Source organism: Aphelocoma coerulescens, chromosome 8, assembly GCF_041296385.1.
Source record: "Aphelocoma coerulescens isolate FSJ_1873_10779 chromosome 8, UR_Acoe_1.0, whole genome shotgun sequence".
In the NCBI taxonomy this organism is placed as follows: domain Eukaryota; kingdom Metazoa; phylum Chordata; class Aves; order Passeriformes; family Corvidae; genus Aphelocoma; species Aphelocoma coerulescens.
The window spans coordinates 24,094,582-24,110,989 of NC_091022.1; the positions used below are offsets into that span (position 1 = coordinate 24,094,582).

Sequence of the window (16,408 nt, forward strand, 5' to 3'; positions counted from 1 at the left end):
TTCTAAAACTAGAAGCAAATCACAGGGGATCTAATTAAAATTCCAGTGTCTGAAAGGAAATATGCCGTATACATCTGAAAAAGTAGTTGCTCAAAAATTAGTATCTCTGTACCACACAGTGCAGGCTCAGAAGTTTGAACACCCACATACTTAATTTCAAAATTTAAAAACTGTCATTACCCAATTTACTCAGTTATTCTGAAATTCTATTTTGATCATACCCCAGAAAGCTCAAAGATTGATGAAGATATAAAAAGGCAATGACAGTTCATTGCTTGCTTATAACAACAGTGGGCAATGAGATTTTTGTTCAAAACTGTCATCTCAACACAGTAGTGTTCATTGTCAGAAAAGCTTGAAAAATGAGAAGGCCAAGACCAAGGTTCTCACCAAAGCTGGCAGCCTTCCTTGTGTTGTTAGATCATCTACATGACCATGGAAAGGCCTCACTCCTGCTGCATCCTGAAATGCTCCTTCAGCTTTCTGCTAGCAAGTGGTTGGTGACCCTTACCCTAAGGCATGTGCTGCTACCAGGATGTGTGTGTTCATGCATGGCTCGGTTCTTCACTTTGGTGACTTCTTCAATCATCCTTGTAAGCTTGCAGTGCCTCCTAGACTGGGACTGTCAGACCTCTCCATCTTCTTGTGGTTCAAAAGTAGCAAAATGGTTCAGATTTTTCGTTGTGACCATGAGAATTAAAATGAGTACAAGTTTAATAAATGAAAGCACTGAAAATTATTTAGCTATTGGTTTCTGATCACTCTCTCCCCTCTGTACTTGGGATATACTGGGAATGGGTTAAACAGTATCCAGTTATGGATGAAGACTTGAATTGTGTTATATTAAACTGTGAACTCATTGTTAGTCTTAACTAACAATGCAAAAGAAAACCAAGCCAAAGGAAAACAAACCTGTTGCTCAAACTCTTTGTTTTTAATTTAGTTTGCTCTTGATGAAGCAGATTGTGGAGTGGTCTGGAATTCACTTACCTCTCCAGTTCTCTCATCACCCCATGACACATGTTACATCAGCCTGGGGCTGGTTTAATCTCAACCAGCTGCTGTTTTTCCCCTTGTGGACTTGCAGACCAGATGGAGTTTGCTGGCCTGTGCTGCACTGTGGCCATCCTCATACCCCAGGAGGTATCAGCCTGTTCCCCCTCTCCTCCTCCTCCCTCCCTGCCCCAACACATGTGCCAGGTGTGCACACCTTGCTCACAGAAGTTGTGCAGAGATGCTGCTGCAGACTTTTGTGACCTATTTCTAAGGCTGAAGTGTGAGGGAGTGTTGCCTTCAACTGAGCATCATGCTTGTATTCTGCTCCTGCTCAGTGGAACAGCAAAGGTGTGTAACTTGGATTGAAATTAATGGAGCTTAATTATAAACTTCAGGAGGTTGCTGGATGGGACTGTAACTGCAAAATCACTGCTCCCCTGTGGGGCATGCTGAGCAACTCAAGCCTCTGAAACAGAGACAAGTCCTTTGCATATGACTCATACTTGAGTTTTCAACATGGCTTTTAAAATAAAACCATTTTATATGGGATCTAAATTTAAAACCATTTCTGATGTACCTTGCAGTGTATTGCTTTTCTAGAATCTATTTCATTTTCCTGGTGTTATTTTAGTGCTATATTGTTTTCTTTGCACAAAAAATTGCTGTTGACACATGTTTGCTGTGTATAGTTTCTCTTCTGTGCCCATATTAATGATCAGAAAAAGCAAACCATGTCATGCCCAATAGAACACACACTCACTGATGTGAAGCTTGCAAATTCATCCATAACTTTCAAACATTTCTGTAGTTAGTTTGTAAATGATCCTGGCTTTCACAAGGGCTTTCTGTGTGATGATTGCTTTTTACTTTGGAATAAAATACATTGCAATAAACCACTCACCATGCTTAAACACCGTGTGACAAAGCCCAGAGGAGAAACACTCGTGCCAGGAGAAAATTAAGTGTTTTTTCTTCCTTTCTGTATAGTTTCCCTGGTACTTTCATTTTCATGGTAAAAGTACTATTTCAGAAAAGTGGTAGTTACTACTAATAGATTTTAGCCCAGTCATCTTACATATACATAGTCCTTTTATTATCATGTGCAGTTCTCATGGTATGTATTTTTTTTTTTCTCAGTGGATTTTACATTCAACCTTGGCATACATTAGGAAGAAAAGTTTTCTTACGGTTTATTATTCCTGAAACTGTCATCAGTGTCATTTCCAACTCAGGTTTTTCATTGACAAGTGTTAGGAAAAGCTTGTAGATAGAAATTATTGCAAAATATTAAAAGACTCTATTGTCTATGGGTGGTACATTACTTACCTGAAAGTAGGAAGTGAAACATACCCTTTAAATTATTTTAAAAGGAGGAAAAATACTGGCACATCTGTGTCAGAACATTTCTTTAGCAAAGTAATGCTCAAAGCTCAAAGACTCAAAGCCCCATATTTCCAATAATTTGTGACTTGCAGTTGAAAGTCTTTCAGAACACTGAAAACTGACTCCATTTGTTGCAAATGCAAATGAAATGGTTTTGAACTGTTAATTTTTGTTTTCTTAAACAGGTAGCAGCCCCTTGGACAGTCCCAGGAACTTCTCTCCAAATGCACCTGCTCATTTTTCCTTTGTTCCTGCCCGAAGGTAAGGGAAGATCTGTTCTCTCTGGGCTGGCAAGCAAATAGTCTATACACTTTATTTACAAATGGCCTATGGGTTAGACCATTTTTGAGTGTGTTTTACTTTCTTTGATGTTTACAATTTTATTTTATTTTAATCTTTGTGGATTACATCTTGGCAGCACCAGAATGTATTAGGTACTTTTTAGACCTAGAAAAAAGATAAAGTAAATTAAGTAGTTAATGCTGCCTAGGGAAGAGACAGCGTTCTCCCAGAAGGATGACGTGTAGGGCATGTGATATGACAAATAATTTAGTCACAGTGACATTAAAGCCAGCCATGATTAGGTAATTGTGACTTAGTTGTAGTCCTAGATGTTGCTCTCACTGAGGTGCTATGTGCTGATCTTCTTTGCTATGTCTGCACAAAGATATAAACATACCTTAAATTAGGTGTGCACAGCTCTGTGCCTTCATTCCCTCCCTTCTCACTTGTAGTGACTCTAGAGTTTTCTCTGCTTTCTTGGGCATTGCTGTCAAGAGAACATTACTGCTCTAATGAGGAAAGTAGCTGATAATTGAAATTGCAAGTCTACAAGAACCTCTAGAAGAGCAGCACTGAGAGACCCAAATGCGAAGCTGTCATCTGTCCTGCAGCAAGTGCTGGACAGGTGCTGGTCATGCGGTGTATCAAACTGCTGGAAAGAAATCTGACACTGCAGTGGTGGATTTAGTGTTAGCAATAGGATAGAAAGAATAGAGACAGCTGGGAAAAGCAGAAAAATGGTGATTTGAGTACTGAATCCCAGCAGGCAGGCAGAAATGGATAGTGATACAGAAGTAAGTTTTGTGAGAAAGAAAGAACAGGGAAATTAGAGAGCTCCCAAGTAGGGTTTGTGCATAGGAGGTGGGTTATTAGATTCAAGTGTGAGGAGGGTATTTTGGATTTGTTAAACTCTGCCTTGGCTGAAAAAATCCCAATCTGTGTTCAAATGATCTGAGAATAGGAAATGTGTGATCATCCTGAGAGGAAGTAAGTTTTCTGAGAATGACAGATTTAACTTGAGAACTAGTTAGAAAAAAAAAGTCTAAAAACTTCAAAGAAGAATAAAGGGTTAGAATTTGATGGAATAAGGTACACCCTTTATCTGAATGGCAGGAAAATCGTGGAGCATTTCTCCATTGAGGTGATTTGCTAGAAGACCTGGTGTCCTTGAATTCTGTTTGAAGTAGACTTTGGTCTTCTGGTCTTACATAAGAAAAAGCTTTTTAATAGCACGTGAAATATAAGACACTGGATATATATTTTCCTGTGGCCTCAGAAGGAAAATTAGTGCTTTACCTGCTGGTAAAACAATTCAAGTAGACTCCTCCACCTTTGTTTTTAAAGCCTGACCTGGGTGTATTCAATAATCTCTGTTGAAATCAACCAAACTTGTACCAGTTTTCACAGTATCTGGAATATCTCACAGGAGTTCTGGGTCTTGGAACATGGCAGAAAATTTGCAGCAGAAACCATTGTCAAAACTTAGCATAACTTTTCAACATCATGTTTCAACTTGCTGCTTCAGTACCACGGCTTTCTAAAAGTTCAGACAGCAAATGCATGTTTTAATAATAAAACTCTGAAAAGTACCCTTTCGTACTTTTATGTTTTTTAAATCTAATTTTTAAAGGAATACGTGAATAAAGGTTAAGCCTGTCCTATTGAGTACAGTGGTTCATTTTACTGTATGCATGTTCCTCTCTATACTTTTTCTGCCAGGGAAAAGAACACTTAAGCACAGCTTGTTTTAGAAACCTGTTTCTATTTTCTACTTGCATTACACCCTGAATAACCATGCCAGCAGTAACAACAGATCCATGATAGATTACCCCATACTGTCTCAGAATAACTTCTATATGATGGAATTAAGGAATTGCAAGTGTGGTGCCAGAGAAATGGATATTGCACAGTACCCTTTTTGTTGACATTGTGTGGGGCTTAAGAGATGGCCCTTACCTCATTTCCTGCCATTGCCATCACAGGAATTACTTGTTGCTGATTTTCTGCCTTTTATTAGTGGGGTAATTCCTTCATTTATTATCCTGTTTGGACATCATTTGTGATTTCCATTCTTTCATTATAGCCCTGTGATGAGTTTTTTCTTGAGATGGAGGAGGAAACTTGTTTGGAAAACTTGTGTTATTGTAAAGCCACTGCAATTTACTTCAAGATTGTCCTTAGTCTGACTTGTGATTAACCATAAATCCCTGTTAGATACCCTTTCAATGGCTGTGTCATAGCCACAACACTGGCAGGAATCCTCCTGATGGAATAAGGAGATGTATGGTTGAAACCACTGCAATGGTTAATTCTGCTCATATTCACTCAAACTGATCTTGGAGGAGTACCACTAACAGAAGATGAACGTTGTTTTCAGAAATCACATGCATCTTTTACTTCTCTCTCTCTCATAACTATTGTACAATTTTTTCCACACAGCCATGGACACAGAGCAGACAGGTAACGTGTATCCCATTGCTGCTGTTTGTGTGTGTGTATGAGCTGTGCTTCTGTGCAGCTGAGCACGTGTCCCTAACAAGTTCATGCTGTAACAACCCCATTTAAGCATTCAGCTTCTAGTCTTTGTAATAGAAACAGAAAATCTTTACACTTTGGCTTAAAATGATAAACAGGTAGCGCTCTGGAGAAGATGTGTTGTTTTTCTAACTCCTTTTTGTTTGAAATTGATCTGCTTCTTCATGAAATAGCATTTAGCTGCCATAAAAACACCTCCTTAATTAACTAATTAAAATGTCATTTTAGAGGCAAATTTTGTTGTTTGCATGTCTTTGTTGTGCTAGCAAAGTCTTTGTCTATAATAAATAAAAAACCTAAAGATTTCATTCCAAGTGTCTTATGCTGAAGTAATACTGCATGTTGTCTCTAAAAATATGTTTATTAACAAAACACTGAAGTAGCTTTGAAATGTTTTGCATAAATGCAGGAGGAATTTGCTTTAAAAGTCTTTTTCCCTTCCTTTGATTTGAAAGATTTTCACTCTTGTCCCACTTCTTTCTGCTAGAGAAGAGCTGATACGTGTGTCCTGACTGCTTAGCACATTGCTTGCCTTGATTGCATCAGCAGAAAATAGCCCAAGCATGAAGGGGTGTGCTGGAATTTTCTAATTGAGAAAGATATTTTCTTTTAACTTGGTCAAAATGAAAATTCTGAAGTTATTTCAATACACCGTTTAGGTAATTCAGTAAAAAAAAAATTAAGCTTTTCTTTTGCAAGAAATGAGTGACTTGTGCAGCAAGAAACAGAATGTTTTGCTTTGAACTGAGGATCCAAAGTGAGGTTGAATCATTGAGCTAAGTATTTCCCCAGTGCCTCTGTATGTTACAAGAAGCTCAGTGAAGATCATTAAAGTTTGGTGTTCCATCCCTTACCACAGCATGCAACAACTTTGTAATGCTGATAGTTGTTTTTCAGGGTTGAGAAAGGAATTCCATTTCACTTGAAATTATTTTGAGATTGTTCTTTTACATTTAATTGTCTTGCCAGAGAAAGCATCACCTGTGGCTAAATAGAGTTTAGCTGTAACATATGCATGCAATAAAAATCTGCATTACAGACTTATTATTTTTTTAATGCATGAAGCACGAGTCTTTTAAAAACTCTGTTGACATCATATTCTTTCAGTGATGTGGAACAGTGAGTTTATTTCCCTCTCATTCTAAGATGGATGGCAAAGAGTAGTGTCTATCAGTGCCTGAAAATAAAAGGAACTAGAGCTGGAAAAACTGTAAACAGGGGTTTTTGTCTTGGTGGGCACTGAAAGTTTTTCTGGAGATGAGGCTTTGTGGGTATGGGTGCTGGGATGAGAAATATTACAGTGAAGATAACAGTTGAGGTTTTTATAATCACTATTTCAAACCTGTACCAAACATCCTATTTTATAAGGCACTTGCATAAATTCACTGTATCTGTGTGAACCAGTCCCCCCATACCCCCATCATTCCAAAGCAGGTTAGAACTGTTCTAATTCAGCTTCATGTTATGACCAGTTACTGATAATCTGCTGCAAGAAAAAGCCCAAGCAAATGGAAACTGATGTGAGGAGGAGACTTTATAACACCCATCCCATTGTGCAACAGGACATGGTTGTCCATTTTAAGGACACAAAATGTGGGAAAATAGATCAGGGACAGAAAAAGTGCTGTGAGACTGACCTGAATGTTCAGTTTCCATCTTCACTGAGATTGGGTTTGGGGGAAGAAGAGGGTTTCAAGGAGGGCAACACTGATTCTTCTCAAAGGTTTTGTGTAGTTCCTCAATTCCTCAGTTTTGACATTGGCAAAACAAGATGTTTCTGCAATATCTCCACAGTGTTTTGGATGTTTTCCCTGAGGGACATGTTTATTTGGCTACAGTAGGGAAATAACTACTAATGTTATACTGACTGGAGGAGAAAGGACCCTAGGTGAGCTTTCGGTGATTTACATCTGTATTTCGAGTGGGCCCCTTGGCTCTGTTCCTATCTGCTGTTGTGGGTTTAATTTCTCAGGCGTGCCAAGCAATGTGCTGGGCAGAATGCCCTCTGAGAAGGTAAACAAATTAATCTGCTTTCAGTTGATTCTTGATCTAATGTGATTTTTTTGTCCTCAATCTGAATCTTCATTTGCAAGACAAGGAGCTGCGTAAGTATGTTAGGCGTGAGTGTCTTTTTCAAAGAAGTTTGCAAGGAGCTGTTTTTATTTCTCTGTTACAGAAACTCCAAGTTCTGTACAACTAAAAAACATCTACTTAATGCAGGGTTCTGGTGCCCCTTTGCTTTATCTTTTCCAAGGTCACCTAGTTTCGCTTTTCAAACTTACTCTAACTGCTTTTCCACAAGTGTGATTGTAAATAGGATACCTGATTTATCTGAATAACTCAAGACATTAATAAAAGCATGAAGTTAGGAGTTATGGAAGAGAAAATTGCTTATTTCTCTCAAGAATTAGCCACAACATGTTCCTGACTGTAATTTCCCTCACGTCTTTTCCCCAGAACGGATGGACGCCGCTGGTCCTTGGCCTCCCTTCCTTCATCTGGATATGGAACAAACACTCCCAGTTCAACAGTTTCAGTAAGTGACACAGACTTTTCCAAGCAATTCAGTTTGTACAAATACACCCTAACAAATCAGCTTTTGAGTCTCTACTAAAATACTGGATCTTTCTTCATTGTTTTGCTAACATTATTTAATACACTAATTATTTTAAAAATTATTTTAGTTATTGGTTCTGCTGCTTTTTTCCTCCATTTCCCAGCTCCTATCATCTTGCACTTTGCCTTTAGCATTGGTGAAATCCCAGTGCAGCACTTGGCTTGAGCAATCATTTGAAAGGCACAAAGTCTCCTTTGTGGCAGGACTCAGAGATAGTGCATAAATACCTTCCAGCTCTCAGCTTTTTGTAACTGGGAAATGAAACTCCTGTCTGCTTTCAAGTACTTAGTCTGAAAACCTCTGCTATCACGCTAGCAGAAAGAAAAACTGATAAGCCACATCTGTTATTCAACTCCAATAATTTGAACCTCCTAATGAAGCTTTTCAATTCTTACAGCCATCATTAGAAAGGCTGGTTGCAGTGTGCTTGAGTTCTGTCAGTAATACCACTAAGCTGGCAGCACCACGTTAACCCTTGTAACTCTGACATGCTTCCTAAAATGAATCTCACTCTTTAGTTTAAGTCAGCTGGGTGTTGTGGTTATCCACGAGAACCTTGCAAAGACAAGCATAGAAACATTAGAACTATAAAGGCTGCCAGTACAGACTTAATGTAACATGCTTTAGTATGTGTGTTATGGTGTCTTCAACTGTGTGGTAACAAATCACTGCCTCTTTCCATAATACTGATCAGTTGGTTTTGTCTGAATTATTTAGACTATGTTCCTAATAATAAACACCTTCATTAATTAGGACTCAGTACTCCACGTTATGCAGATCTTACTCTGTATCATTGTTTACCTTGTGAACTGTTCTAAGTTCATCCATGAGCTTTCTAGTGCCTCTCAAATACATTTGTCAGTTTCTTTGGAGGTGAGTGTTAAATGCAGTCTATATAGAAAGAGAAGAAATTGGGGTCAAAAGTTTCCTATTAGTGTGAATTGATATGATTAAAATTTGATTTTGCAATGTTAATCTTATCTCTATAACTTCATTTGTTCAGACACATTCTTGCAAACTCTAGTTCACACAATTTCTATCATCAGTTATCTTTTGAACTTCAGAAAGTTTTTTCTTGTTGAGTTTGGGTTTTTTTTGTCTCCTTAGAAGGCAGGTGACTTGATTTCAGTATGCATACAGATATGTGGGTAGGAGCACAGAAAAATGTAGTAGGATTCATTATCAACATGAAAAAGATGTCCCTGGTTTCACTGCCACACATTATTATATATTGAAGTATCTAAGAGCAGCTGTTAAAAAGGGGCTCTGCTTTCACCTATGTAGTCTTAGGCGAGATGTTCATGGGCATAAGCCATGTCCAAGTCCTCTTCTGGGAGCAAGCTATGGAGCATGGAGCAAGTACAGCTACTTTCCATGTGGATGGCATCCAAATAGTTTGATCATTGGTAGTCACTGTGACAGCTTCCCATTTGCTTCTGAGACACCTTTGGAAGCCAACTTGCAGTTTTTCAAGAGTTTGTAGTTTGACCAGACTTCAGGTGGATGTCCATGGAGAGAGCAAAAGTAACAACACCAAAAATCTCTTGGAATTATCAGTTCTTGCTTTGAAATCAAGGCTACTTTTAGAAAGTTCTCAGCTTTCTGGCATGGGAAATAAAGCATATTTGTCTCTTGTCATGTTCCCAGAAATAGACAGATCATTTTGATTGATGTTTTAACATAAGAAAACAAACAAACAATCCAACAAATCTGAGATAGACATGTCACATAGAAAGCATCAGTTCAAATGGTAATTTTTGGAAGTGTGAGTAACAGGGAAGTGTAATGAGAAGCATAAAGTGATAGTCGTAGGTAGACCTGAATTTGCTTTCCTGCAGGAAATAGGTTGAAACATGTAATTCCAAGAGCTTTATTCTTTTTTCATAAATGACTGAGTTTCTCATCTCTGGTCCTTTTGCTGCTTCAGTGGTACAGTCTAGAAAGACATAGAAATGGGCTGTTTAGTAAGTAGTGATGCAATTGTTGGAGGTATTAAATCTGGGATTACATTTCTAAGCCAATCCTATTATCACAGCATTTCACAGATTAGAATTAATTTGAATTGATCTGAGTAACACCTTAAAGTTGATAAGCAGTGTTATTCCTGCGTAGACTTTGAAACTGAAGTAAGAGGTAGTGAAGGGGCTTGTCAAAAGGACACAATGAATTAGTGTAGAATTAAATTCATAGCTGCAGATATGAATTTAACAGAAGTTTGAGCTTCCATTTCCTATGATCAGTCCTCAAGATTACGTTTCTTTCTCAAGCAAGATAGAAGGAAGCCAGTAGACATCCCTTCTGGTGTGTGTGTCAGTGGGAAATGAAACAGCAAGAAGGGCAATGTCTGGTCTGTGTCCTGCTGGTTGAGTTTTGTATGAGAGCAAGAGCTGACCCTCATCTCTGTGGTCATAATCACCTGCTCTACCAACCTGCTGAACAAACCAAGGCATTTACCCAGCCTAAGGTCAGTGAGAACCTGTAAATTCGGCTTTATTTTTTGCTTCCAAACGAGGTATGACAAATAAAAGACAAACCACATTTGCCCTTTCCATACAAATAATGAAGACCAGGTGTATCATCAAACCAACACTGAAAAAGCTGGAGAAGACCTTTCAAGTTAGGTGAAGATAAAATAGTCGGTTAGATGGGCCAATATACAATTATTTTTAAGTAGTTAATCTGCTATTCATTTTTTAGATGGAGAGTTAGTTTATAAGCAACTGTAGTATAGCTTGGTTTTTTTTACTGGAGAAGAGTTGGCTAATTCTGCATCTGTAATTAAGACACCGGGGGATATTTGTATTAGTCTGCTGCAAATATTGAGTACTGTGATGTGATTACCTGAAAATCAATACTTCAGAAGTGTTTCAATTTTCTTTCATGCTTTTTCATTGAAAGGTTGTATGCCTTAATACTGCTAGAGAAGCCCTTGGCAGGGGAAAGTCCATGGTCTTTATCTTCAGGGCTTTCATTAGTTATTCTCTGGAATTCTAAATTTTGTGATCTGATTTCTTTCAGGGAGAGGAAGTGAAGGGAGGATTTTGTTGGGCTGTCCATGGGTTGACTAGCACGGCTTCCCCAGTGATTTTTCTGTTGGGAAACATAAAGTTTTTAATGATTTTTCTAGATTACAAGTTTTGATTTTTCTTTTTTCTAGTTCAAGTAACTATGTGCTAACCTTCCTTAATTTGTTTTGAATCAGACATGTATTTGCAATGCCAGAACTTGGGTATCTGCTAATGCAGGTTTGTAAGATGAAGTGTTTAGTACTTCCTGCTCTACTGCAGGATCTGTATTATTCACCATGGATGAGATTTCAGCTGCCAGGTAACTTTTCCTTTGAGGATTTTTCATAGGCAAGTTCTTCTTCCTGCTCCTTGTATTGTTTGAGACACAAAGAAAGACATCAAAGAAATCTCTGAAAATCAAAACAGGACTTGCATAATTCTGTACTTAACGGAGACAATAGTCACTGTATTTGGCATAAACAGTTTGAGCAGAACAGCTGTGGGCAAAGGGGCAAATACCCACACTCTGTCTTAGCTTCAGTGTGGGATAGACCAGTGCAAGCTGATACACCACCTGTGTAATCATCAGTGTGTGCACACTGGGCTGGAAGTGACTTCCCAGCATGATCCCTCCACCTAGACCTGCCTGAAAGAAAACGTTGGAAGTGGTGGATTCCAGTTCCAGGCACGCTTGGGAAGTTCGTGCACATCCAAGGCTTTCAAGGGGGTTCTTTTCTGTAAACGTCTCTGTGCAGTGCAGTGGAAGCAGATCTGGGATCTGGAGCCAATTAAATTTTTATCTAAGAATAGGATCTTTAGGTTTGCTGGCTTTTATATCACCTGATTTTATGTTGCTTACAATACTTAGAATAATTGCACCATTTGACCAGATGCATTCTACGTGACTTGTTTGTCTCAGATTTGTTGGTTGATTGGGTTTTTTCCCTCAGAAAATGTCAATCCAAATCATCTAGCTATATGGCAAGAGACAGATATGCCTTCTTTCCCATGCTAGGTGAGTTAAAACTTGGTCATGTGTTATATCATATATAATTCCCTCCTACCAATACTTCTGGTATTGGGATGTGGTGCTTCCAGTCTGAGTGAGTGTTACTGTAGCAGAAGGAAAAGTTTTTCTGCTGGAACAGTGTACATAATTCGTTCCATCAGATAATAAGGAGCTGTGGAACTTAGGTCAGGGTGATTCTTTTAATAAGGCCCACTGGTGTTATTCAGTGCTACTCTGATTATTCAGCGCCTTTTCTTTTCCTTTTTCCCTTTTGTTTTGAAAGAGAATTTTTAATTTCTCCTTATGTAATTTATTTTCTTACTTCTGTGAAATGGAAAGGGGCATTGAAGAATCACGCACACAAAAAATACATTTGTTAGCTGACCTTCAGCTTTTTCCCCTGGAACGTCCAACTTTGATGTTATTAGCATTTTCCACAAATATTTGTTTTAATCTCAGGTTTTATGAGATCCACGAATTAAAAAGGTTTCATGTCTATTATTATCACAGGACATGTATCATATAAATGCATCAACTTATTTACAGAAGAATAAACTGTTTATATAACAAGAAACTGTTAATCTTAAAACAAAGTCAGATACTTTACTTTATTATTGCCTCCCTGGTTAGAGAAGAAGCCTGATGGGTAATGAAAAGGAGAACTAAAATCCTGACCATTTACAATAGTGATTTCCAATGAGAGCCAATAACCAGCAGAAAACTCTTAGGTCTACACAGCTCCATAGCATTCTGCATGCCAGTGAAACTCCTGAGCTAAGAGAGCATGAGGGAAAAGGAAAGAAAGTTGCTCACCACTCCAGGAACCTCCTTGTCCTTCCCTGAGTAGTGCTGGTACTCACGTGCCTTCCTTTCTGTCTCCTGATAGTAAATTATCTGCATGATCAGATGTACTGGTTCCAGAATCAGATGCAGTGGTTCTCTAGCCCTCTCCCAAAGTTTTCCTGATCTCACTGGATCTGTCATTGAATGTAAGGGTTGGCTCAGCCTAATGATTACAATAAAAGAGGCACCTGGTCTGATAAATAGCTTTCTTTTCCGCTGGAGTGCGCAGTGTCTGGCAGAATCCGTTCCTCTTCCATTCATTAGCTGACCCCTATGCATGCGTTTAGTGCATTTCTTTTCTGTATTTTTTTCTGTACTCAGTCATCATGCTCATCTCAGGAGAAGCTGCACCAGCTGCCCTTTCAGCCCACGGCAGATGAACTTCATTTCCTGACAAAGCATTTCAGTACTGAGAGCATCACTGATGAGGAAGGGCGCCATTCTCCAGCCTTGAGGCCTCGGTCTCGCAGTCTGAGGTGAGCTTTGGATTGTTTCCTGACTCTTTAAGGTGTTGGACACATGTATTGCATTTCTTTATGTGCTTTCAGATCTAAGAATTGTCATTTGTAGTTGCTTTGTTACATGGTTTTTGAAATTATTTGAATCAACATTTAACTCACCTCACCTGATCTGAAAGAATTTTTTTCCCCACATTTGATGCTGAGGTTTTGGATTGCAAAGTGGTTGGTATACTCTGCTTTTGTATTTTCACAGTAACTCTATGAAAACACGATCCACAAGTGTCTCAAACTAAATGCATAGGATGTAGATTTCCTTTAGTGACGTTTCTTCTCAGAATTTTGCTACAGTAACATAAGGATGTGGTTATAACCACTTTTAATAACTTTTCTGGCAGTGTTTCTGAAGGGGTATGAAAACCAGAATAGATAAAGTCAAAAGCTTAAATGGAATTGCACCCCAGAGCAATTTTGTAACAGCGCTGAAAACATTTCTCCTGCATTAGTAGTTGAATAATTTTACTGTTGCTTCAGAGAACTGGTTGTTCAAAGATAACTATCCAGGATTATTTCCTTCTATAGTTGGTTTTTCCATACATAAAACCAGAAACAACTAGAATTTCATCTTTCACGGAATTACAGAAGGGCTGAGGTTGGAAGGGGTATCTTGAGGTCATCGTGTCCAAAGCCCTATTCAAGCAGACTGCCCAGGATCATGTCCATATGGCTTTTGAATATCTCCAAGGACAAAGATTCCTCAAACTCTCTGGGCAGTCATTCTTGCAGATCTCTAACAATTATATGGAATAAATCCACAAACATTTTGTATCATGGCAAAAGCCTTTAAGTTTTGCCTTTAGTGCTGGACCAAGTGAATGAAAGTCTAAGGAAAGTCCAGACACACCTTGTGAAAGAAAAGGGTTTTTACAAGCAGGGTTGAAGGAGGTGAAATCTTCATTCATCTGAGGGTGTCAGAGGTGGATATCACCTTTAAATTAATGGACAATATTCACAGTCTCTGCCAGCTGAAAATGCTGAATCCATGTGCCCAGCTCAGGACCTGGGTGGGAGTCTGTAAAAGGAGAAGGTGAAACAGGCCAGCATAATAACAAAACCCATGGTGAATATCATGTCATGGCAGAGCTGACCTTTCATGATTATTTGTAATTATTTGTATGTTCTGAACTTCAGTGCAGGCTGCATGGTAATTGCATATGGATCTGCTAAGTGTAGTTACACAGTAATCTACAGGAGCAGGTGAGTACTGTGGGTAGTGGCACACTTAGCCAGCAACCTCCTCAGTGCCATGTAGTAAAACACTAATTACACAGTTGGTACTAAGCCCCCTTGAGCAATAGTCCTACTTCAGTCCTCGTGCTGCCACTCTTAACGCTGGCTCCTGCTGAGTAGTGTAACTGTAGTGGTACTAATTCTCTAGAGGTGAGGCAGCTGCTGTAGGTAGACAGCACATGCTAAAGCAATTATTGTCCTTTATCACAGGTGTAATCCTGTTGTAGAAGGCACTTTTGCTAATGCAAGAATGGTATACGCAACCATGTGAAGAGCCCAATTTTATTTTCTTCCTTGTTAGCATGGGTTATCAGGTTGCAGAGAATTTTGCTTCTGTGAGCCAATTTGAAGCAGACTTCTCGTGGAGTGGGTTTAATTTGTGGTAGGATGAGATTAATTCAGTGTGTTGTATAACTGATTAATCTTCATCCTCTTTTGAATACTTTTTCTAGCTCTCTCTGGTTTTTATTTTATTTATTTTTATTTTTATTTTGTTTTCTCTGTGGTAATGGCCAGCCTCACTGGTATTCCAAAGCTTAGAATGAAGTAATTTAATTTTTTCAACTTACTGTGCCTCATTTGGTTTTCATTTTGCTTATTGCCAATACTGTGATGCTGCGTGGCTCTAAAGCCCCCTTGCCACTACCAAGCATTCATGCTGGCCCTTGCACCTCCAAGGAAAATGGATATCTTAATCCAGCCAATTGGAGCAATGTTTGCAGGAGCAAAAACCCTCTTTGACAGAGGGCAGCCTGTGCTTGTAAACAAACAAGTACTGAAATACATGAAGACCAGACCTTGTTCACTGCACAAAACTTGCTTATTTATTTGCCCACACCTTAGAGTTAGCTTACTTGGTGAGAAGATATTTTCACTTACTTAAAAAATTAAAGCTGAGAACAGCTTTTTTTTTCAACATTAAATTAAGCAGTAATTTCCTAAAAATGTATTTTTTCATAAGCATTCAATGGTCTTGTTTGATCAGCTTTAATGAAAAGCAGATGAACAAAATACATCAGATATTTGCCTTAATTGGCAGCCATGGCTTTGTAATTTAAAAGATGATCTGATTGTTAATGTGTATTCATTTTTCATCCTGTATAACTGCAGCCTTATATCTCTTTTTGAGAGAGGAACTGGCATCTTGGGATGTCACTGTCAAATGCCGGGACTGTTTTTTTGTCTCTGTAACCCAAGATTTTTTTTTTGGAAGTGTCAGATGATCCTTTTATACTCCTAGATATAGAATATTGCCTAGGTGTAACTTTTGGGAAAATATACTTACTTCTTTGGCTAGAAATGTACCATTTTCTTGTAGCTAGCTGCAAATGTTCTGTTCATACAGAGCACTCTTAATGATCAAACTGGATGATAAAACTAACAAAGTGTGCAGTCGTGGAGGGTGCACTGACAGGTTGGTAGCACCTCTGCTGCTTGAGGTGTTCTGCCAGTGTGCCTTGAAGATACTCATCTTTTATCTAAACATGCCTTAAATGCTTGGAATTTCTGCCCTGAAGAAATGGCACTGGTTCTTTCCCAGCTGCTTTCCTATGCAGGGGGAAGGAGGAACACAAGACCAACACTGGAATGTGAAAGTGTGACGTCCTTACAAAGCTGCTTGCAAAATCCAGGAGTCTCTTCTCTCATCTGTCTCAACAAGATCCAGTACTGATGTGCTCAGTCAAAGAACATATTTCCATGTGACCCCCCTGTTTTGGTGCTTGCAGTGTGTCTTCAGTAGAAGAAAATATTTCTTTATTACTTGCAGAAGTAGTTCCTAAATATCATCTCTCAACTGTTCTCTCTCTTTTTCTTTTTTTTTTGTAATGCAACCTTCAAATTCTTCAAGTTATTGACCAACAGAGATCCCCAGGCTACATTCGCTTTGTTTAGAACAATCCTGGGCTTTACCTGAACAAGATCTTTTCTCCCTGGAGTAAAATGCATGAAAATTTGTGAATTCTTGCACTAAACTTGGCATCATTAC

The 16,408-nt window shown here is 38.7% G+C and overlaps 1 protein-coding gene across 9 annotated transcripts in view; it reads left to right on the forward strand.

The window, feature by feature from the left end:
- MAST2 (microtubule associated serine/threonine kinase 2) overlaps positions 1–16,408 on the forward strand; it is a 185,919-nt gene that overhangs the window by 126,414 nt on the left and 43,097 nt on the right. For 7 of the 9 annotated variants that reach the window (XM_069023306.1, XM_069023297.1, XM_069023301.1 and 4 more), the window contains 4 exons: positions 2,565–2,640; positions 5,101–5,121; positions 7,654–7,732; positions 12,995–13,149. In XM_069023306.1, coding sequence (XP_068879407.1) covers positions 2,565–2,640; positions 5,101–5,121; positions 7,654–7,732; positions 12,995–13,149 — 331 coding nt within the window. Of the gene's footprint in view, positions 1–2,564; positions 2,641–5,100; positions 5,122–6,631; positions 7,210–7,653; positions 7,733–12,994; positions 13,150–16,408 lie in introns of those variants that run through there. The other 2 variants (XM_069023298.1, XM_069023305.1) reach the window with 2 other exon arrangements.